This window comes from Oryx dammah, unplaced genomic scaffold (genome assembly GCF_014754425.2).
Source record: "Oryx dammah isolate SB20612 unplaced genomic scaffold, SCBI_Odam_1.1 HiC_scaffold_5, whole genome shotgun sequence".
NCBI lineage: Eukaryota > Metazoa > Chordata > Mammalia > Artiodactyla > Bovidae > Oryx > Oryx dammah.
In genome coordinates this window covers 8,575,277-8,599,351 of record NW_024070189.1, presented here as the reverse complement: position 1 = coordinate 8,599,351, position 24,075 = coordinate 8,575,277, and the positions used below count along the sequence as shown (strand labels likewise).

Below are 24,075 nucleotides of genomic sequence, written 5' to 3'. Positions count from 1 at the left end.
GTGGGACAGGCCTTGCAGTTCTTGGTTTTCCTATTCCAAGGTTAGCCTCCTAACCTGTCTGCTCCTGATCTTATTACTCAGAGACATCTACTAAGTATTTTGTTTTCCACATTTGTTGCCAAATGTAGGGTTGACCCCACGTTTCTTGTTTGTGCGATGTGCACACATGTATTTAAAAGCCGGTCTTATCCATATTTTAAAGAAAGGTTAACTGGATATGTTGTCACAGGTTTGCTCTTTGCGGTGAATGGAAAGCCTTACTTTGACGACCAAGAACCCGTGCAAGGATTTGTGATGAACTTTTCCAGCGGGGAGATTATAGATGTCTTCAAGCCAGTGCGCAAGGTATTCACATACACTAACTATGTATCAGTTTTCTTAACGATAAAACTAAAATGTGAATCTTGGAACTCAATTTATACTTCAGTCATTTTTTTTAAATTTAAAGGCGACATGATGGTTTTCTGGCTAGGTTGATGGGAATGCCGTATACTGTGTTTTATTTAGAAACAATGCCCTTGTCTATTCCTAGATGAATTTCTTCAGATGCAAGTTAACACTATATGCAGTTCTAAGGTCCTTAGTAGACTTTTGTACATGATAGCAGGCTTAAATTCACTGCAGTTAGAATATTGCAAATGTAAGATATTTTACATTTTAGATATTCCTGGTTTCATCCAAGTAGAAAAGATACCACAATATGTTAAACTCTAATTTATAGTTCTCTTAGATTCAGTAGAAATCTTGCTTGCTTTTTTTAATGTTATTTTAATGTTACTACACTGAGCAACAAGACTTGAAAATAGCACTCCTGGAATCAAGTTCTAGAGACTTGGTTTCTGTAAAAGACTCAAGTCTAGTTCTGGCCTCACAGTGGCATACTGTGGTTCATTCTAACAGTGCTTTATGCCAACATGGTGACCACGGTGTGGTGTGCCCAGAGCCCTCTGTCTCCTCACTTAACTTCTCTGCAGAATAACTGTCAGAATGACCAGAATATTCACATGTACCACCTGAATGTGCTCATGGTACATCAATTTTAGCTAAAATGCTGCAAATAAGAGCTATTTTTCAAAATTTGTAAAGATTTATCAGCTTCAGTGGGTCAAAATGCAACTTTTCATAAGCCACTGGATAAATATCTCCAAACTCAATTTCTTACAGTATTCTCTAAGACACCAAATTTGCTGGGAAAAAAAAAAAAAAAAACATTGTACAATACCAGTGTTAGAACACTGACAGCCTGTCTGGGATTTACTAAGCTTCATTCTTAAGGTATTTATTAAGCACCTATCTATGTCAGGCATTATACTAGATACTAAGGCTATGATAGTGAACAGGACAGGGCACAGCCTTTCCTTCAAATGGAGTTTTAGCAAAACTTACAGGATCCACGTTGAACCAAACTAAATCTGAAGTAAAGATTCCAGTACCAATTTCTTTCTTTCTTTTTTTTTTTTTTTAGTTTCTTTTGATAAATTGATATAACAAGCAAGACTTTTCATGGAAGTATTTCACCTAAAAAGCAATAAACAATCAAATGCCCCATCATAATAGCCCTTCAGAAACAAATTCATTAGATTGATAATAGATGTTTTCTTTCAGTAGTGTTTCAGATCCTTATTGATTACCTGATCTTCATTGCTTTGCCACTTTGAGCTTCTTCATATCTGTTGATAAAGTGAGGGATACTTCACTTCCTGTCAGAACTTCACTTTGTTTTCAGTGTTTGCTTGATTGTTCTTTAAATAATAAAATACTGTGTCAATCAGGATATTAACTTTTAATTCAAATGTGCATCTAGAGAGCAACACTAAGTGCTAAGCTAGAGGCTAGATTCTTAATAAGCTTTACTGTCATAAAAATATAAGCATCCCTGAATGAAGGTTTCAGGAAGCCTTGTGCCCGAACATCAGTATTCATCAGACATCCCATGATGAGGAAGTCACAATATATGGGTCAGTACAGCAAACTGGAAAAGAGACTCTGACTCCAAGGCGAAATTTGCTTTTCCTTTCAATAAACAAGACTTGCTATTACACCGAAACATAGAAATGTATTCTGTGTTGACTCAGTAAGTTGAAACCCATCTGTGAATCTCTTAGACTTTTCATTTAATTAGATTATCATCACAAAGATTAAGTTTGGGTGAAGAGAATAATATGGTACAATATTATTACTTACTCTTATGTAAGAAGTGCTTTTTCCTTCAAGTCAAAAGTCAAGTTTTCCATACTATATCTGTGCTACTGTTTGCTCTTGTCCACTGCTCATGCCTTTATGTAGTTCAGATCTCCCTCTTCCATGACACTCTTTAGGAATGTTTATGTTGGAATATACAATCTCCATCTTTATCCTTGTGCAGCCGAACTGAGATGGTAGGACAGTAGAGAAAATGATTCGACCAAACGGTGTCAAAAAGTTCTGAGGGCAAAAGATATATCGTTGCTCTCCACATTCTTCCTCCCATAATCACAGCAAAGACTGTGGTCCTGCCATCTGCTTTCACACACACCCTTCAGGCTGGAATTTTTTTTGTCTTCTTTATTTGCAAGGCTGCTCATGTGGAAAAGGAAGGAAATAATCCCCACTGCGCAATACTAAAAGAAAGAAAGAAAAAAAAAAGGGGAACAGTAACCCCAGATTCATGTTATTTCTCCGACCCTAACTATGGAGATTAGAATCACAGTATTTGACAGTATTTGAGCCTGAGGTTCACACAAGGGCAGTTACCTATCCAAAGGCACACAGGAAGTAGCGCACCTGGGTCTTAAACACAGATGTTTTATACTTTAAAATAAATCATAACATGAACCAATTTCTTAGAGAATGATTTTACTTAATATTAAGTAAGTTTCATCTTATCTTGTTTAACGCACACGTAGTTAGGCTATGGAGAACACAAATTCCTTATGAATTTTTAAAACAAAATACAAGCTGTTGAGGGCAGATTGCTCTGGGCTGTGTCACCAGATGCCCAGGAGGATGCTAGCATTCTTTGCTCCATAATTTTATGTTGTTAGGGAGAAGTACCTCAAGAGAAGATGTCAAAGCATAGGGTAGAAGATCTTTAAATCTTTTCGACTCTGAAGTCGTAAAACTTAGCCCTAAATCTGACAACATAATGTTGTTTCAGTTGACACCGAGCAGTGAAATAATGCATTGAAAAGATTAGTTGAGTGCCTCTGAGTGCAGTAAGAATAGAGGTCTCAAAGTCCCATTCACTAAGCTTCCCCTGAACCCCTCCTGTGGCCCCAAAATATTTCCACTGAACTCTTTTACCCTGGATCAGTGTGAGAATCACAGATAGAGGTTCACTGTTGTTATAGCCTTGAACTGATGGCCCTTCCAATGAATAGTTCAAACATTACCCCCCCACATTTGTTCCTCCACCTATTATAATATTTTTCCCACCAGAAAATGTGAAATACTTTACAACCATATTGTTGTTGTTCATTCCTAAGTCACGTCCAACTCTTTGTGACCCTGTGGACTGCAGGGCACCAGGCTTCCCTGTTTTTCACTGTCTCCTGGGATTTGTTCAAACTCATGTCCATCGATGATGTCATCCAACCATCTCGTCCTCTGTCGTCCCCTTCTCCTCCCATCTTCAATCTTTCCAGCATCAGAGTCTTTTCTACCGGGTCAGTTCTTCACATCAGGTGGCCAAAGTACTGGAGCTTCATCATCAGTCCTTCCAATGAATATTCAGGGTTGATTTCCTTTAGGATGGACTGGTTTGATCTTGTTTGCAAACCGGTTTTTTAAAACGTGTTTTTGTAGAGAAGAGGAACTCCCTGTGATTTTCCAGCCTTTTTGCCACCAGTCAGGTGAACCCCAAATGAAGATGAACATTTCCTGACTGCCTGAGGAGACTGCAACAAGGCAGCGTTTGGATTCCTGGCTCTCTGTCCTTCTCCTGCTCTTTTGTCGAGCTCATTTGATAGTCTGAAGGAAGGCGCCTCCTTGGCGTGGGCTGTCTCATGTTTTTCTTTTCAACGTGACCAATTGTTCCTGATTTTAAAAGACAGTAGTTTCACCAAAGCATGTATTCTGGCCCTTTCTCGGTGAGCTAAGAACAGAAGCTTGCCTCCTTAGCGCCCTTTACACTCAGCAAACCAAAGTGGACAGAAGCTAGCTGATAAACCCACAGTCAGGATAATAATGTTCCTGTTCATACTCACTGATCATATTTTTTAGAATGGTGTACTCATTCTAGGCAGGCCTCCTGGCCTCAAAGGTGAAAATACCATCCACCTCCTGCCAACTGGTGGACACGTGGCACCTTTGAAAGCTTCGGTAGACAGATGGAAATGTCAGCTGCCCAGCATTTTCAGTCTGCTTTTCCAGGAACTAGCCTGGTGACCCTGAGAAAGTCACATAAGAGAGCTGCCCTTTCTGCTGTGTCCTCATGAGTGAGATGGCATGATGTTGAAATGAAAATGTGTGGTGCAGAAAGACATCGTAAAATGGCAGTGTAGCTGCAGTAGGCACAAAAGCCAGCAAATACTGGAGGGAACACTCCATTTGTGTCCTTTGCTGAAAGGAAATACTGTCAACACTGGGCTTCAGAGTAGGAGTACGCCATATTACTGCAGAGCTCTTAATACGCATTTCAGAAATAATGAGAATACCTTGAATCTTTAAAATGATTCCTCTTATCAGTAACACATAAATACTTTTTAAGGAAGTGTATCATAGCTTGATGGGAATAAAAAAAAAAAAAACTAATGCCTGGTCCTTTTTTGGAGAAGGCAATGGCACCCTACTCCAGTACTCTTGCCTGGAAAATCCCATGGGTGGAGGAGCCTGGAAGGCTGCAGTCCATGGGGTCGCTGAGGGGTCCTTTTCAGTTGTCTAAATTAAGCCTGCAAATTTGACAATGGTCAAAGTTAGAAAAACTATGAAGGCAAAAGGGGAAAGTAAAAGTCGCTCAGTTGTGTCCGACTCTTTGCAACCCCATGGACTATATAGTCTATGGAATTCTCCAGGCCAGAATACTGGAGTGGGTAGCCTTTCCCTTCTGACCCAGGGATCAAACCCAGATCTCCATCATTGCAGGCGGATTCTTTACCAGCTGAGCCACAAGGGAAAACCAAGAATACTGGAGTGGGTAGCCTTTCCCTTCTCCAGCGAATCTTTCAGAACCAGGTCTCCTGCATTGCAGGTAGATTCTTTACTAACTGAACTGTGAAGAAAGCCTGAAGGCAAAAATAAATATAAATAATTAGACAAATATAAACAATTAGATAAATGGCATAACACCAACTAAACGACACTGTGAAAAAGCGATCCTTTTGTAAATGTTCACTTTTGATAAGACTTGAAGTCAGTGTTGAGGCTGCCAGGGCGTTTCCCTCCTCATAGAATTAGGTCTGGCGGAGGCGGTGTCCAGTGCCTGAATGGATGACTCGAGCCTTTGGTCTTGAGCTGCTTCCATCGCTGTTTCTTTGGTTCGAGTCACATGCGTATGCTTCTCTCGTGTGCTCTGCTGTGCCCTTCCGTGTGCTCTGCTGTGCCCTTCCGTGTGCTCTGCTGTGCCCTTCCGTGTGCTCTGCTGTGCCCTTCCGCCTCTTCATGAAGATCCGGGCACAGGCTCGCCCTCACCGTGTGCTTCTTGTTCCGGCAGCACTTCGACATGCCCCACGACATCGCTGCGTCCGAGGACGGGACCGTGTACGTCGGAGACGCTCACACCAACACCGTGTGGAAGTTCACCTCAACCGAAAGTACGGCTTTTACAGAGTGATTGTCCACACTTTTCACTCAGGTTTATTGCTTAGAAACATGTGAAAAGAAATGTGCTTGTCCTTCTCTTTTTATGGTTAGCAGCGTAGGAAGTCAAAGTATGATTCAGTTCACTTCAGTTCAGTTCAGTCGCTCAGTAGTGTCCGACTCTTTGCAACCCCAAGGTATGATTGGCAGTTGTTAAAAGACCTCTTTGGTAGTCATTTCAGGGATTAAATGTCTTTAAAGTGGGAAGCAACATTTTTTTTCCCTGCTGGAAGTTATCCCTTGTTTCCACAGATATTCCACAGGAAATTCTTGATGCCTGAAGTAATGTCTATTAGGTTGAAAGCCCGCATTAATTCCCACTTAGCTCTACAGGGAGGAGCTGGCTCTGGCAAAGCAGAGAGGCTGAGGGAGGCATCACTTCCCAAATGGCTCTTCGGCTCTCAGTAGCTGCGGAGCATCTCAGAAGACCAGTATCTGAGTCAGACATGTTTCATCCCAAACAGGAGGCACTCTGCATTTTCCCTTCAGACTTCACGTTGTTCAAAATACTGAACTGTCTTTTCATGAATTCACAAATCATGTCTGGGGACAGAAGAGCATCTCTATCAGGATCAGGCCCAGCTAGTTTGAGGATTTCCAATTGTACTTTGGACACTATTTCTAATTCTTAAAGGGTATTCTAAACTAGCCTCTAAACTAGCCTTTTTCTACTAAAAAACTTAAGCTTTCTAACTTGAACAATACCAAATACTTAAGAGGCCATAAAACTCAGTGTCCAGAAATGCTTTTAAAATATGTCAGGGTGAAAACAGGAAGAGAAGTTGAGGTTAAGGAGAAGAATTGAGGATAATAAATTTGAGGTATTGAGAGTTACAATAGATTTATTTAAATAGAGAAAAAATAAAGACTGGTGAGCTTGATGAAGGTAAGAAATACTACTTATAATAAGAAAAAATGAAAATTATAACAGGGAAAAAATACAAGATATAACAAAGAAAAGTAAAATAATGAGTCCAAAAACTTTAATCGTATAGCATACAGGTCTTGGGCAAGAATCCCTTAGATGAAATGGAGTAGCCCTCATAGTCAAAAGAAGAATCTGAAATGCAGTACTTGGACACAATCTCAAAAACAACAGAATGATCTCTATTCATTTCCAAAGCAAACCATTCAATATCAGGGTAATCGAAGTCTATGCCCCGAACAGTAATGCTGAAGAAGCTGAAGTTGAACAGTTCTGTGAAGACCTACAAGACCTTCTAGAACTAACACCAAAAAAGATGTCCTTTTCATTATTGGGGACTAGATCCACTAGAATGTGAAAGTAGGGAGTCAAGAGACACCTGGAGTAACAGGCAAGTTTGGCCTTGGAGTACAGAATGAAGCACAGCAAAGGCTAATAGAGTTTTGCCAAGAGAATGCACTGGTGATAGCAAACACCCTCTTCCAACAATACAAGAAAAGACTCTACACGTGTTCATCACCAGATGTTCAACACCAAAATCAGATTGATTCTATTCTCTGCAGCCAAAGATGGAAAAGCTCTATACAGTCAGCAAAAACAAGATTAGGAGCTGACTGTGGCTCAGATCATGAACTCCTTATTGTCAAATTCAGACTTAAATTGAACAAAGTGGGGAAAACCAAAAGATCATTCAGGTATGACCTAAATCAAACCCTTTACAATTATACAGTGGAAGTGAGAAACAGATTCAAGGGATTAGATCTGATAGACAGAGTGCCTGAAGAACGATGGATAGAGGTTCGTGACACTGTACAGGAGGCGGTGATCAAGACCATCCCCAAGAAAAAGAAATAGAAAAAGGCAAAATGGTTGTCTGAGGAGACCTTACAAATACCTGTGAATAGAAGAGAAGCAAAAAGCAAAGGAGAAAAGGAAATATATATTCATCTGAATTTAGAGTTCCAGAGAATAGCAAGGAGAAATAAGAAAGCCTTCCTCAGTGACCAATGCCAAGAAATAGAGGAAAACAATAGAATGGGAAAGACCAGAGATCTATTCAAGAAAATGAGAGATACCAAGGGAACATTTTATGCAAAGATGGGCACAATAAAGGACAGAAAGGGTATGGACCAAACAGAAGCAGAAGATACTAAGAAGAGGTGGCAAGAATACATGGAAAAACTGTACAAAAAGATTTTCACGACCCAGATAATCACGATGGTGTGATCATTCACCTAGAGCCAGACATCCAGGAGTTCAAAGTCAAGTGGGCCTTAGAAAGCATCACTACAAACAAAGCTAGTGGACATGATAGAATTCCAGTTGAGCTATTTCAAGTCCTAAAACATGATGCTGTAAAAGTGCTGCACTCAATATGCCAGCAAATTTGGAAAACTCAGCAGTGACCACAGGACTGGAAAAGGTCGGTTTTCATTCCAATCCCAAAGAAAGACAATGCCAAAGAATGTTCAAACTATCACATCAGGTGGCCAAAGTATTGGAGTTTCAGCTCATCTCACACGTTGGCGAAGTAATGCACAAAACTGTCCAAGGCAGGATTCAACAGTACGTAAACAGTGAACTTTCATATGTTCAAGCTGGATTTAGAAAAGGCAGAGGAACCAGAAATCAAATTGCCAACATCTGGTGGATCATTGAAAAAGCAAGAGAGTTCCAGAAAAACATCTACTTCTGCTTTATTGGCTACGCCAAAGCCTTTGACTGTGTGGATCACAATAAACTGTGGAAGATTCTGAAAGAGATTGGAATACCAGACCATCTGATCTGCCTCCTGAGAAATCTGTATGCAGGTCAAGAAGCAACAGTTAGAACTGGACGTGGAACAACAGACTGGTTCCAGATAGGGAAAGGAGTACTTCAAGGCTGTATATTGCAACCCTGCTTATTTAACTTTAATGCAGATTACATCATGCAAAATGCCAGGCTGGATGAAGCACAAGCTGAAATAAAGATTGCTGAGTGAAATATCAATAACCTCAGATACACAGATACCACCCTTATGGCAGAAAGCTAGGAAGAACTAAAGAGCCTCTTGATGAAGGTGAAAGAGGAGAGTGAAAAAGGTGACTTAAAACTCAACATTCAGAAAATGAAGATCATGGCATCTGGTCCCATCACTTCATGGCAATTAAATGGGAAAACAATGGAAACAGTGACAGATTTTATTTTGTTGGGCTCCAAAATCACTTCAGACAGTGACTGCAGCCATGAAATTAAAAGATGCTTGCTCTTTGGAAGAAAAGCTGCAACCAACCTAGACAGCATATTAAAAAGCAGAGACATTACTTTGCCAACAAAGGTCCATCTAGTCAAACCTATGGTTTTTCCAATAGTCATGTGTGGGTGTGAGAGTTGGACTATAAGGAAAGCTGAGCACCAAAGAATTGATGCTTTTGAACTGTGCTGTTGGAAAAGACGCTTGAGAATCCCTTAGACTGCAAGGAGATCAAACAAGTCCATCCTAAAGGAAATCAGTCCTGAATATTCACTGGAAGGACTGACTGGTCCTGAAGCTGAAACTCCAATACTTTGGTCACCTGATGTGAAGAACTGACTCATTGGAAAAGACCCTGATGCTGGGGAAGATTGAAGGCAGGAGGAGAAGGGGACGATGGAGGATGAGATGGTTGGATGGCACCACGACTCCATGGACATGAGTTTGAGCAAGCTCCAGGAGTTGGTGATGGACAGGGAGGCCTGGCGTGCTGCAGTGCATGGGGTTGCAGAGAGTCGGACATGAATGAGCGACTGAACTGAACTGAACTGAACTGAATAAAGTCCTAGTTAGGGCTGAGTGCACAGAGGTGTCTGAGGACTGATGCCCTTCGGCAGTAGCTGCAGACTCCCTGTAAGCATGCCTGTCCCACCACCTGTCTCCACAAAGAGAAACCAGAGGGTTTGGGCAGGTAAGAAAGCAAGGAGAGATGGATAATTCTCAGTTGCATGACTGAAGTCAGGCTTTTCAGAATAAAAATAAATGATTAAATACCCTTAAAGATGGAAAAAAATTTCAGAAGTCTAACTAGTATCTTCATGTTATACATAGGAACATGATACTTGAACTCATTAAGACTTCTGTCTAAGCCACTTTATTCCAGTATTCCAGTTCCACTCCAGGGGTTGGTAGAAAACAGAGATGCATATCCGAGTCACCTGGGGAAGGTTTTCAGAGCACACATGGCCAGACCTCACTCACAATCTGCAGGAAAAAGAGGGGTTATAATATGAGTATCTTGGAAAGACTTCCCAAGTTGGTTTGAAATATCCCGATTGAGAAGCACTGCAGTACAGCATTCAGCTTTGAGAGAGAAGCCTTCTGCATAGTCCAGAAGGCAACCAGATTATAAATCTGGAAAACAGTACCTTGGGAACAGTAACACTGCCATGGGAAGCTGAACAAGAGTCTCGTGTATTTATGTTGTAGTATTTAACTAGGCAAATCAGTTTGTCAACTAGAAGACTGATAATCAAACGTGACAGATCCAGTGATCAGTCTGAGATTTCCACATGAAAACAGAGCTCCTTGATATTTCAGAAATAATACAGGATTATAGACTTCACACAGAAAATCTTGTTTTATAGACAAAGATCTTAGAGATATTATTTCAGCTTTCCCTAAGAGGATTTTATTCAGGATTCTAGGACCTGGCACCTAATTAATTAGTGATTTGTAATATTAAACTTTTTTCTAGTATAAAAATGTATTCGATTAATTAAATTTTTCTGCTGAGAAAAATGAATATCCAAATTAAGGTTTCAAATTTTTGTGGGTGGGAATTCTGATTTTTCTCTCTACTTGCTGTGCTGTGTTACAGAAATGGAACATCGATCAGTTAAGAAGGCTGGCATTGAGGTTCAGGAAATCAGAGGTTGGTCAGATTCCTCTTATGCCTGTGAAACCCAGGGCGGTTTGTATTGAATGCACTTATGGCTCTTGATTGTACTTAAAATTTTTCAGGTAAAAATATGATACAACACAGTAAATTATCTATTAACTTCTACTATGTACTTGAGCCTTTAAGCCTACATGTTGCCACTGCTTTTTCTGATAAACTGGAATAGTAATAATGAGCTCAAATTCACCAATTTCAAGTGATGAAAAGTGATCGGGGATGTAAGAAATCTACAAGTGGGCCAGAGACGTTTAGAGAGGAAAAAAGCCAGTTGGTCACTTCTGGAAGTATTTCAACCTCAGCCAATTAGAAAAATAACCTCCAGCACACTGGGAAAGGTCTTCGTTTATGGGCTGTAATCATTAGAGTGAAAAATATCTTTGGTGAGTTAATAATATAGGGGCCTGAAAAGATTAGCTGTTCCCTAAGCTCTAGTCTTAACTACCATTCAGTCCCCAACATTTACTGTGGGCCATCTGTGTGTTAAGATACAGCAGGTTTAAGGTAAATGAAACTGTGCCTGACTTCAAGACGCTTATAGCCTGGAAGGACTCTGCGTGTATGCACACATACTTATATGCATATGCGAAAGCGTTAGGTGCTCAGTCATGTCCCACTCTGTTGGACCCCATGGACTGTAGCCCACCAGGCTCCTCTGTCCATGGGATTCTCCAGGCAAGAATACTCCAATGGGTAGCCTTTCCCTTCCTCAGGGGATCTTCCCAACCCAGGGATCAAACCCAGGTCTCCTGCATTGCAGGCAGATTCTTTCCTGTCTGAGCCTCTCTCTCTTTGGTGTATATTGGAAGGCGTGGGGAAATAGAATGTGGTACTGGTAAAACTATCGGATTCAGTTGGAATCCCAGTCAAATTATTTTCTCCCTTTCTTAGGTTCAGTTTATATTTATACATTTTCACTATTTGCAGGGGTTTGACATGGTTATGTGTAGTTAAGAACTCACTAGAGGTGTTCCTAATGTTTAAGTAGCCAAGTGGCTCATTTCTTAGTTACTTTACAAATTATTCTCCTAGATATTAAGACTTAGCCGCAGGCTTACTTGTTTTCCTTTCTCATGAAAGCAGGTGGAAAAGACATGAAAAGAAGCGAGAAGCAAGAGGGAGTTTAGGGATTTTATATAGGCAGATAAGAAAATATAACCGGCTCAAGGTTGAAAGGGGTAAGACAATATTATAAAATAAGTAAATAGCAACTGTTTGGCATTTGTAGAGATTATACCCAGGTGACACTACTGAGTGACATTCATACAACACTCATATTGAAGAAGTTCCTATTTTCTGTTACTGTTATATATAGAATTATTGATAAGTTCTGTTTGCCCTGAAATAGAGATGTTGGAAAAGATACTATTATAAATAATAGGCATCACTTACGGAGCACAAAAAGGGGCTATACAAAACTTAAGTTTAATCTTTACACCAACCAAATGATAATTGCTCTTATCCTCATTTTACGTATGTGAGGAAATAGAGGAACAGAATTAATACTAAGATATTAAATGGTAAAGCCAGAATTTAAGCCAGTCTGGCACCAAAGCTATGTTCTGAACCACTGTTACTGTCCTATTGAGGAGAAATGAGTACCACCAATTCATTCACCTTAACTTCTTCCAAGAATTACAGATTGGTGATAGCTGTAGTTTATTCTGAAATTGCTGGATTTCAAAGTAGCCTCATACCATTTCTATTTAAATCGGTCAGTTCAGTTGCTCAGTCATGTCCAACTCTTTGTGACCCCATGGACTGCAGCATGACAGGCTTCCCTGTCCATCACCAACTCCCAGACCTTGATCCAAACTCAGGTCTATTGAGTCGGTAACACCATCCAATCATCTCATCCTCTATTGTCCCTTTCTCCTCCTGTCTTCAGTCTTTCCTAGCATCCAGGATCTTTTCTAATGAGTCAGTTCTTCACATCATGTGCCCAAAGGCCAAAGTTTTGGAGCGTCAGCTTCAGCATCAGTCCTTCCATTGAATATTCAGGGCTGATCTCCTTTAGGATGGACTGGCTGGATCTCCTTGCATCCAAGGGACTCTCAAGAGTCTTCTCCAACACTGCAGTACAAGAGCATCAGTTCTTGGATGCTGAGCTTGCTTTATGGTCCAACTATCACATGCATACATGACTACTGAAAAAACCATAACTTTGAATATACAGAGCTTTGTTGGCAAAGTGATGTCTCTTCTTTTGAATATGCTGTCTAGGTTGGTCATAACTTTTCTCCCAAGTGGCAAGATCTTTTAATCTCATGGCTGCAATCACCATCTGCAGTGATTCTGGAGCCCTAGAAAATAAAGGCTGTCACTGTTTGCATTGTTTCCCCATCTATTTGCCATGAAGTGATGGGACCAGATGCATGATCTTCATTTTTTGAATGTTGAGCTTTAAGCCAACTTTTTCACTCTCCTCTTTCACTTTCATCAAGAGGCTCTTTAGTTCCTCTTCACTTTCTGCCATAAAGGTGGTGTCATCTGCATATCTGAGGTTATTGATATTTCTCTCAGCAATCTTGATTCCAGCTTGTGCTTCACCCATCCCAGCATTTCACCTAATGTACTCTGCATATAAGTTAAATAAGCAGGGTGATGATATACAGCCTTGATGCACTCCTTTCCCAGTGTGGAGACAGTCTATTGTTCCATATCCAGTTTCAACTGTTGCTTCCTGACCTGCATACAGATTTCTTAGGAGGCAGGTAAGGTGGTCTGGTATTCCCATCTCTTGTAGGATTTTCCACAGTTTGTTGTGATCTACACAGTCAAAGGCTTTAGTGTAGTCAATGAAGCAGAAGTAGATGTTTTTCTGTAATTCTCTTGCTTTTTTTTATGATCCAGTAGATGTTGGCAATTTGATCTCTGGTTCCTCTGCCTTTTCTAAATCCAGCTTGAACATCGGGAAGTTCACGGTTCATGTACTGTTGAAGCCTAGGTTGGAGAATTTTGAGAATTATTTCGCTAACATGCAAGATGAGTATAATTGTGTGGTAGTTTGAACATTTTTGGCATTGCCTTTCTTTGGGATTGGAATGAAAACTGACCTTTTCCAGTCCTGTGGCCACTGCTGAGTTTTCCAAATTTGCTGGCATATTGAGTGTAGCACTTTCACAGCATCATCTTCTAGGATTTGAAATAGCTCAGCTTGAATTCCATCACCTCCACTAACTTTGTTTGTAGTGATGCTTCCTGAGGCCTACTTGACTTTGCATTCCAAGATGTCTGGCTCTAGGTGAGTGATCACAACATCGTGGTTATCTGGGTCATTAAGATCTTTTCTGTATAGTTCTTCTGTGTGTCCTTGCCTCGTCTTTGTAATATTTTCTGCTTCTCTTAGGTCCATACCATTTCTGTCCTTTATTGTGAAAGGTTCCCTTGGTATCTCTGATTTTCTTGAAGAGATCTCTAGTCTTTCCCATCCTATTGTCTTCCTCTGTTTCCTGGCATTGATCACTTAGGAGGGGTTTCTTACCTCTTCTTGCTATTCTTTGGAAGTCTGCATTCAGATGAATATATCTTTCCTTTTATCTTTTGCCTTTCACTTCTCTTCTTTTCTCAGCTATTTGTAAGGCCTCCTCAGACAACCGTTTTGCCTTTTTCTATTTCTTTTTCTTGGGGATGATCTTGACCACTGCCTCCTGGACAATATCACAAACCTCCATCCATAGTTTTTCAGGCAGTCTGTCTATCAGATCTAATCCCTTGAATCTATTTCTCACTTCCACTGTATAATTGTAAGGGATTTGGTTTATGTCCTACCTGAATGGCCTAGAGGTTTTCCTTACTTTCTTCAATTTAAGTCTGAATTTGTCAATAAGGAGTTCATGATCTGAACCACAGTCAGCTCCTGATCTTGTTTTTGCTGACTGGATAGAGTGTCTCCATCTTCGGCTGCAAAGAATATAATCAGTCTGATTTTGGTATTGTCCATCTGTTGATGTCCATGTGTAGAGTCTTCTCTTGTGTTGTTGAAAGAGGGTATTTGCTATGACCAGTGCATTCTCTTGGCAAAACTGTTAGCCTTTGCCTTGCTTCATTTTGTACTCCAAGGCCAAACTGGCTGTTACTCAGGTTTTCTTGACTCCCTACTTTTGCATTCCATCCCCCTGTGCTGAAAAGGACATCTTTTTTCATGTCAGTTCTAGAATGTCTCATAGGTCATCAAAGAACTGTTCAACTTCAGCTTCTTCGACATTAGTGGTTGGGGCATAGACTTGGATTACTGTGATATTAAATGGTTTGCCTCAGAAGTGAACAGAGGCCATTCTGTTATTTTTGAAATTGTTCCCAGGTATGGTATTTTGGAGTCTTTTCTTAACTACGAGGGCTACTCCATTTCTAAGGGATTTTTGCCCATAGTAGTAGATATAATGGTCATCTGAGTTAAATTCACCCATTCCAGTCCATTTTAGTTCACTCGTTCCTAAAATGTCAATGTTCACTCTTGCCATCTCCTGTTTGACCACTTCCAATTTACCTTTAAATAGTTCCCACCAAAACTCTGAGACTATACTGGTTGGCGTGTTGTGGACAGCCCAGCCACCTTGTCTCACCCTGGTTGGCCAGTCACGGTGACCAGTGCTCACCCATTGACCACGTTCTCTCTCCCTCTGCACACCACAGAGTCCATTTGGTCATGGAACTTCCCAGCAGTTCAAATAGTAAACTCAACTGAAATCTCCTGTCACGACAATCCTGTTTTAATAGTTAGGAATACCCAAACCCAAATGAACTTGTTCTAGTCCTCTTTGAACCCATATGAGTCTCATTAAACTTTTTTTTTTAAGATTATTTTCTTACTACAGAAAGGAATATAAATCATGCTGGATCGCCAAGAGTTTTGTCTTTTATCACAGCCTATAAGCTTGGTTTCAACCAGCTCTTACAAAAGAGAGAGAGAAACATCTTCCCAGCTTAACAACCCTGTAGATACATGTTAATTGTAAATTTTGAAATTCCACTAACCTTTCATGACACTCATCCTCCACTGAATGGTTACACAACTGATCAGTAATAGCAGAGTTTCTGAACCAGTATTTTGCTCTCAGGCAGTTTCAGGGATAAGAGAATTTGTGATGCTAAGAAACTTAGGGAAGGGATTGAAACTTTCAAATGAAGTTACTAAGGGTAAAACAGACACACCAATATCCCTCCAAAAGCATAGCCTTTACCCCTCCCCCACCCCACAGTGAAAGATGATGATGGTGAATCTTTCTTTAGAAAACAGAAATAATTTCTCTAATGCCATTGGCATCTTAGACCTTATGGAGAGCAACACATTGTAGAGGAAGCACAGTGCATTAAACAAACCAACCCAGAAAGGTGTAGAGGAATACCTTGTTTTGTTGCACTTTGCTTTATTGTGTCTTTCACAAGTGAAAGCTTATGCAGCCCTGCATTGAGCAAGTCTGCCGGCACCACTTGCCAACAGCAATTGCTCACTTCCTGTCTCCGTGTCACATTTTGGTAATTCCTGAAATATTTCAAACGGTTTCAATGTTATTTGTTATGGTGACCTGTGACCACCATCTTTGATGTTACTGACTTGCTGAAGGCTCAGATAATAGCATTTGTTGCAAGAAACTTTTTTTTAAATTAAAGCATGTACATTTTTTAAGACAATGCTATTGTATGCTTAATAGACTATGGTATAGTATAAACATAACTTTCATATGCAATGGGAACCAAAAACATTTACGTGACTTGCTTAATTGCAGTATGTGCTTTATTGCAATGGTCCAGAACTGAACCTCAGTGGCTCCAAAATAAGCCCGGGATCTTATTGATGCTGTATGGACTTTCCATGCCTTCTCCCACGTTACTTGCCATTATGCCATCTAAAACGTTCAGTCTTCAGTTCCATCTGTGATGAATGGGGTAGTAATTGTTGTGTTGGTGTATTTAGAATGTCTCTCCTTCCTATCCCAGTTATTTCCATTCCAAAGGTCTCTGGGCTTCTCCCCTTCTGTAAAGGGGGAGAGATGCGCATGTGCTTGTGTGTGTGAGCTCACACGAGAGTGCACTTCCCTTTCTAAATGTGTTGCTTTAAAGAAGAGAACACCTCTTATGCATCAGTCTTCAGGATTATTTTTATTTCCAGGTATCTGCAGAGATGCTGAAAAAGCTTGTTTGAAGATATTTTTGTTGTCAATTTAATCTATCTGGAGTCTTGTATGACAGGAAAATGTCAGTGAGCAACCCCCACCTTCTAGTAGCGCCAGGTCCTGGCTAATCTTAGAGCTTCTCCATTCCATCTTCATCAAGGATGCTCTGAATTATTGGGGGGTTTTAGTGAAAGAATTTAGGATAAAGAGTAAAAGTGGCAGAATTCAGATTGTTCTTCATGCTTTGAGTGAAATTCTTAGACTCTTAAGTGATAACTATTTTTTAGGCTTTTTACTCCCCTTATAAAGTCATCTAAGAGCAACATATTGCTTTTTTTACAGTAGGAAATTAAAATTTTTTTATCCTCATTCTTTAAAATGTAGAGCATCGTTTAAAATCTAAACATACTGCACCTGGTTCCAAAAGTTAGAATGTTCCAGTATCTTTAGCAGATGATATGCAGAGTACAGAAGAGGTGTGGATAGCAAGGATTTCTAAAGTACAGTGTGCAGATAGCAAGGATTTCTAAAGTACAGTGTGTGCATCTTAGCAAGTTCACCACCTTATTCTCAGCACACTTTCTGTGAAAGGTAAGATGGTTCTTTTAGTCTATCACCTACATCATTGTTCTTCTTTCCTTTTATTGGAGCTCTGTCCTAGCTCAGGCTTACAAATTAAATTACATATGAGTTGGCACAGCCAACATCCAAGGCTTAGGTAGATGCGCTAAGTGACAGGTAGAAAGTGCTGTGTAATTACTCTGATTATAGTCACTTTCAAATAGGCACAAATCCTTCTTTCAAGGCAGCAATTTCATGTCCTCCAATCTCCACCTCTTTGGTCTGTATTTTGTACTCCTATCATCACTTTATTGTTATTTTTTGCTTAAACATAGAACAATTTGTATACCTTTTCAACAATAATGAAGAAAAAGACAAAACAGCTAGTAGCCAGGAAAAATAAGAATCATACTCTTATTCCTCTTGGAAACTGAGACTTAGATTAAATTTGAACCATTTAGATCTATGAACCAATCCCTTTCCTCCTTTCCCACTCAAGTCTGAAGACCCACTTCCATGGATAAAAGAAGAGAAATAATGGTCTCCCCTTAATGACAGTGCAGGGAAGGAAAGGAGAACTCTGAGGCCATCTGTGAAGTGGTGATCACAATAGCGCCCACTCATTGGCTTGGTGTGATGATTAAATGAGAAGAGTGCCTGAAACAGTGTATGTGCACCCTAGATATCATTGAGACCGGTCAGGAAGCTTGCTCTGAATATTGAGGCAAAAAGCTGGAACCTAGCAGTGTGTATCGTAAACGGTGTTTACAGTGTCTTAAGTAATTTGAGAAATGCTTCCTTGGAGAAGTATTTCCAGTATGTCTACACGTATTAAACTTTGATCGTGTTAAAACACTAATCCTTGCCACTTTGTCAAAATTACCAGGAGGCCATCTGATGCAATTTGTATCATAGGACAAAAGAGCACACCAAGAAGCTGAAGTTCAGAAACCTTGTAAGCCTTTGGGCAAACACAGTTGTAACTTCTAGCTTCACACACAGGGTTCTGGGCAGACACATGTATGTGTTTCTTGGGGGCGAGAACACCTCAAGGTTCAACCTCATTCTACGTCAGTCGTTGTTAAGATTCCTGCAATTGCTTACTTAGTTTTGTTGTTATCAGTTTCCCAAGTAGTACTTTAGGCTGATATCTACCCAGTATCTGCCAATATCACAGAACAGCTGTGTTAGTTATTTTCCTCAACAACAAACGGACATACAGTGCATCCAGGTACAATTATAACTTGCTGGAAACTGCAGAAAAGAACCTGGAAAGGACCCAGTTCCCTTTTTCCAGTTCTTAATTCTGGAATTAATGCATGCAACTATGCATGTGAGGCACCAGTGATTCAGTGAACACGAAAGAGGCTCATAAACTAAAATCACAAGGAGATAAGTACTTACGAAGCACCTTATGATAAACATTTATGCTCAGTAATTTCATGAAGGAGGTCGTTGTCATCCTCACAGTTATACAGAGGAGGTGTCTAAGGCCCACATCACTTAAGTAACTTGCCCAAAGTTACACAAGCTGGCTATATAGGAGAACTGGGATTCAAGCTCAGATTCATCTGACTCCAATATGCACACCAATTCTGGTCCCTTATACCATGTCGCCTGTTCATTTTACCTTTGAAAAAATGCAAAAGGAGGATACATCTTCTGTGGAATTATACTTAAAGAGGAAACAAAGGGTAGAACCAAATAAAACCAATTTAAAGGTGAAAAAGCATTCCACGGGAATTTGTCAGTCACAGGTACCAGCTCAGTAGCTACAGATATTGAAGCCTGAACCCCACATGCATTGAGCTCAACAAGTTCTTCATGAGCAGCTGTTAATCTGACTGGGCAGGGGCGGGAGGGAGGGTTACAGAGTCTTTGAGTCAGTTGAATATTGTCAACTCTTCTTTCCCTGAAGAATCCGAGGCAGTTGTTGAAACCAAAATGGAGAACAAACCCACCTCCTCAGAATTGCAGAAGATACAAGAGAAACAGAAGCTGGTCAAAGAGCCGGGCTCCGGAGTGCCGGCTGTTCTCATTACAACCCTTCTGGTTATTCCTGTGGTTGTCCTGCTGGCCATTGCCTTATTTATTCGGTGGAAAAAATCAAGGGCCTTTGGAGGCAAGTAAAACGAGCCCCTTGAATTTGGAACCTCCCTGCGAAAGAGTGTTTGACCTGATTATCAAAGTTTGGTTGTGACCTTTTTTTCAGTGTGTTTTTTTTTAAATGTTCTATACCTCTTTCAGTGTGATTGTCTGTGTTCCAAATATTGTCTATAGTTAGTATCAAAGTGGAAAAATGTACCTGGAGCTTCAGAATTTGAATAGATAAAAGCCCAACCCCTATTATGGCTTTTTAGCATTGGTGTAAAGCCATTAGATGTCTCCATATGAAACTGTGTAGATGAGTAGTCTGTATAAACTAGCTGAAGCATTAGGAAGGAGGAGATCCCTGCTGTTAGAAACAGGCCCAGTCCTCAAAACGCCTAGGTCAGTTTTTTAGAAGTTGTCTATTTTTCCCTAGTCGTGGCTCTAGCTCCTAGCTCTGTGACCTTGGGCAAGTTACTTAACCTCTCTAAGCCAGAGGTTTTTCATCTGTAAAGTGGGGGTACAATACTCACAAGGTTGTGTAGGGATTAAATGAAATAATGGACATACAGCATTTATCACAGAACCTGGCACCTGTAAGTGCTCAATTAATAACACCAGTGACTATAAGGAATAATCATTAGTAATAAACTAATAAAAAGTCATAAAAGTTACTTGTCTGAAACTTCACCTCTCTCAGGAAACCAACTATTTCCATAGAAAACCATTCGACAGTTTTAAAAGAGCAGAGTGAAGGGGGGGAGAGTCCAACACTGGTGTCAGTGTTTTGTCAAATCATCATCATAGGATCAGACTGAGTAGCTGAGTTCCTTTCAAGGTATCCACATAAATGAATAACCCAACTCGTGATTCTCACCTCTCAGAAACAGTCCCTTGGCGGGGTCTCCAGGTCCTGAGGCAGGAGGCTACAGCTGCATCTGGGAAGGTATTAATGGACCAGAATGGTGGACAGCATTCGATCAAGAAACAGCATCTGATCCAATTTCAGGCCAAGGCGACTGGCAGGGATTCAGTGCCCACGGCAAAGCCCTGACACAGAAAAGGACACAGAAACAAAACCAAAGAATTTAAATTAATAATTTTTGAAAGGGAGTTTTTCTAGGACTTCTTGCTTGTCACCTGCAGTCAATAAAGCTCTTCAAAAATACAGCTAACTCTTCCCAACAAGGGCTGAGCAGAGGCAAAGATAACTAGATATAGTCGTTGTCTTCATGGAATTAGATGGAAAGCTTCAAAAGAGCAAGAATCCTGTGTGTTTGCTTGTTTCCTGATATATCTCCAGCGCAAATAACAGTTCCTGGCCCTGAGGATTTGATAGTCACTGGGAAAAGGATGGAATAAATAAATGGAGCTCACAGAATAGATAAGACATAAAAAAGAAATGACACATAAAGGTATTAATAGAGGATGGTACGTACAGTGATAAATATATGGAGTATCAGAAATACATGAGGCCAGGGGGCGGGGTATTGCAGGAATATTGCTAATCAGTCCACTTAGAGGAGGAGTGGCTGGGGTGTCAAGAAGGTTGGGTGTCTGTCTCTTTGCTGTTAGCACATGTGGATGGTGCTGCTACCAGAATATTGTTCACAGGAGTATGTTGGGAAGACTGAGGGACCCAGGTCAAACCATATGAAATTGCCATTCATTTTCAGTCATGTTTTAAAAAATTACAGCTTTATATGGTTCATTTGAATACATTTAATTCTGTTTTAATCCTAAAAGTATACCAGCCTCTCACCTTTTTTCCATTCATGTTCAATCATGTTTTATTTAAGAAATTACAGCTTTATATGGTTCAGTCTAATACATTTAATTCTAAAAGTATACCAGCCTCTCACCTCTTTTCAACATTTGTTCCTGATAGATCTTATCCAGTCTATGAGGGTTTTAATAACCCTCGTGAAAGGCCTTCCACTTACTCAGCACACCCGTATAACTTGTCAGCGTCACATCAGACACTGTGCTGGGCACGTGGGATGCAAAACTAAGGACCATCCCGCATCCTTGTGCAGTTTACAGTCTTCATTTGTCGGCTTGCTAACAGTCTTATCAAATTCTCCTTCCCTCCTTGCTTGTTTCTCTCCCCACCTCCCCTTCTACCTTTGCTCTGTGCTCCACTATGCCGCCCCCACTCCTGTTGGAGGCTTTGTGGGAGAACCCTGAGCCTTATTTTCCTGACCATAGGCCGGAAGGGAGTGTTGGAAGCAGGGCAGAGAGTGCAGTAAGACACACAGCACTCGGAGAAACCAAGTCCATCTGGAGTTCAGCCTCCGCCTAAGGAAAGAAAGTCAGTTTTTCATGGAACGAGAATTTGGGTCACCATGTATGGCTGCAGATACTCAGGGTTTCAGAAGTTTTTTGCCTTCAGTCTTATGTAAAAAGCAAATGCTGTACATTTGGATCCAAAACTTCCTCAATCAGGACATGTACTGTTGTTAATAGAAAGCCTAAAACCTCAGACCAATACTCCTAAATTGTAGTAACCAAAGCTTCCAAGGTTTTACAAATTATGGGTAATTTTTAATTTTGTCATAATAAAGGTAACTAATATTTACTGAGCATTTCCTGTGTATATACCAAACACTGCTTGTAAACATGTCACATACTTACGGAGAGGTAGGGATTCTCATTGGTCCCGTCTTTTCTTCAGAAGAGAAAACTGAGGCTCAGAGAAGTCATTTGAGATTGCACAGCCTATAAGAGACCTAGGTAGGAGTCAAACCCAGCTCTGGCCCTGGTATGCACGACGATGATACGCTGCCTTTTGCCCCCTTAGAATTCTAAGAGTACCTACAGACAGGAGCCCGGGCTTGTCATTAATCATTTAGGAATTCCTTATTTTGTGTTGAAAGCTGGGCCCGTGGATTGAGGAGGGTGATCGGGACTTATTTTGAAATATGCCCTCTTTCTCTAGCAGATTCTGAACGTAAACTTGAGGCCAGTTCGGGAAGAGTTCTGGGAAGACTTAGAGGTATGCTTGTGACCTTTTAGAATCCTCCCCATTTGATTCACAGTCCACAAGATCATGTCTTTTAAAAAGCAAGCAGATACTTTGTATTTTCTCTCTGGAAATTAGGCTCCTCTTGTGTAACACAGCATCCCCCTGCAAATGCCAAATGCAAACCATGTACCAACCAAAAGTGTGAGGAAGGCGGCAGGTTCCCCAGCTTCGTTTTCCCACCTTGCCATTCTGTGTCATCGACTTCTTCTCCCTGCCTTTTTATGTCCCCCCATTTGTCTTCAGCGCATTTTCTGTCACTCCTGTCGGTGTGTCAGTGCGTGCCATAGTGAGGATGACCTTTTCATAAAGTCACCGTAATGAAGAGCTGCTCAAGGGGACAGCCATTCCCGAGAGCCTGGAAAAAGCAGGAGCTGAAATAATCCTGCAGAAATACATAATCCTGGGGAGCTTTGGGGTGTTGTTTTTTCTTTTTCCTAATTTATTTTAATGAACCTGTGAGGGCGTATCTTTCTGACTCTGTCGGATCAGTGTCTCTATGTCATTTTTTTCCCCCTCTCTAATACCTGCCCTTTCCCATCCCCAGAAGAATTTATAAGGAAACTGAAAATCATTTGTGCAGACCTTAACTCAATCCTCTGTCCCTGTTCGCTTTCTCCAGGAAAGGGAGGCGGAGGCCTAAACCTGGGCAACTTCTTCGCCAGCCGGAAGGGCTACAGCCGGAAGGGGTTCGACCGCCTCAGCACGGAAGGAAGCGACCAGGAGAAAGATGAGGACGCAAGCGAGTCCGAAGAAGAGTACTCGGCCCCGCCGCCCGCCCCCGCGCCTTCCTCCTGAGACACAGGGTTTTCTTTTAGGCTGACGAGATTCACCAAGGATGCCAGGCTCCTTTCCCCTTGAGCACGCTGAGCGTTTTGCGTATTTAATTGTAAACTGTACCCGTCTGTGTGGGACCGTACACCTTTTATTTACTTCTTTTGGGATTAGTTGGCTATTGTTCCTAGTTGAGGAGTTTCCTGAAAGTTCATTCACCGTGCCATTGTCTTTATATGAACATAGGATAGAGAAGCGATCCTCTTCTTCCATCACGCTAGTCGTTTAGGGATGGAAGGTTTGCTCATCTGCATTTTTGAGACTTTTCTGTAGTTTGTAAATAACTCCGTCCTCTGCTTGAACACAGTATTCTCCCAATAGCACTTCCATTGCCAGTGTCTTTCTTTGGTGCCTTTCCTGTTCAGCATTCTCAGCCTGTGGCAGTGAAGAGAAACTTTGTGCTACATGACGACAAAGCTGCTAAATCTCCTATTTTTTTAAAATCACTAACATTATATTGCAACAAGGGAAAGAAAAAAGTCTCTATTTAAATTTTTTTTTTTTTTTTAATTTCCTTCCTCGGTGTGTTTTGGGGATGTCTTATTTTTAGATGGTTACACTGTTAGATCACTATTTTCAGAATCTGAATGTAATTTGTGTAATAAAGTGTTTTCAGAGCATTAGCTGTCAGAGTGTATTTTGCAGTTTTTGCATATTTTCAGGGCTTGTATACAACTTTTGTAATAATTACACAAACCTAAGCTATAGTGAAACCTGTGAAACCTATTCAGTGTTTCAAAAGAAGTGCATTGTATTAAAATTAAGAAATCATTTTATTATGTAGCACATATAAATTAAAAACCAGCCCGAGTTTACATATATGTGAAAACCAGGCTTTCT

At 40.7% G+C, this 24,075-nt stretch overlaps 1 protein-coding gene across 13 annotated transcripts in view; it reads left to right on the top strand.

Moving 5' to 3' along the window:
- PAM (peptidylglycine alpha-amidating monooxygenase) overlaps positions 1-23,858 on the top strand; it is a 321,951-nt gene extending 298,093 nt beyond the window's left edge. For 2 of the 13 annotated variants that reach the window (XM_040239733.1, XM_040239740.1), the window contains 6 exons: positions 230-345; positions 5,630-5,729; positions 10,537-10,590; positions 19,210-19,413; positions 22,321-22,374; positions 23,024-23,858. In XM_040239733.1, coding sequence (XP_040095667.1) covers positions 230-345; positions 5,630-5,729; positions 10,537-10,590; positions 19,210-19,413; positions 22,321-22,374; positions 23,024-23,199 — 704 coding nt within the window. In that variant the 3' untranslated portion in view covers positions 23,200-23,858. Of the gene's footprint in view, positions 1-229; positions 346-5,629; positions 5,730-10,536; positions 10,591-19,209; positions 19,414-22,317; positions 22,375-23,023 lie in introns of all 13 variants that reach the window. The other 11 variants (XM_040239731.1, XM_040239732.1, XM_040239742.1 and 8 more) reach the window with 8 other exon arrangements.
- Positions 23,859-24,075: the final 217 nt, after the last annotated feature.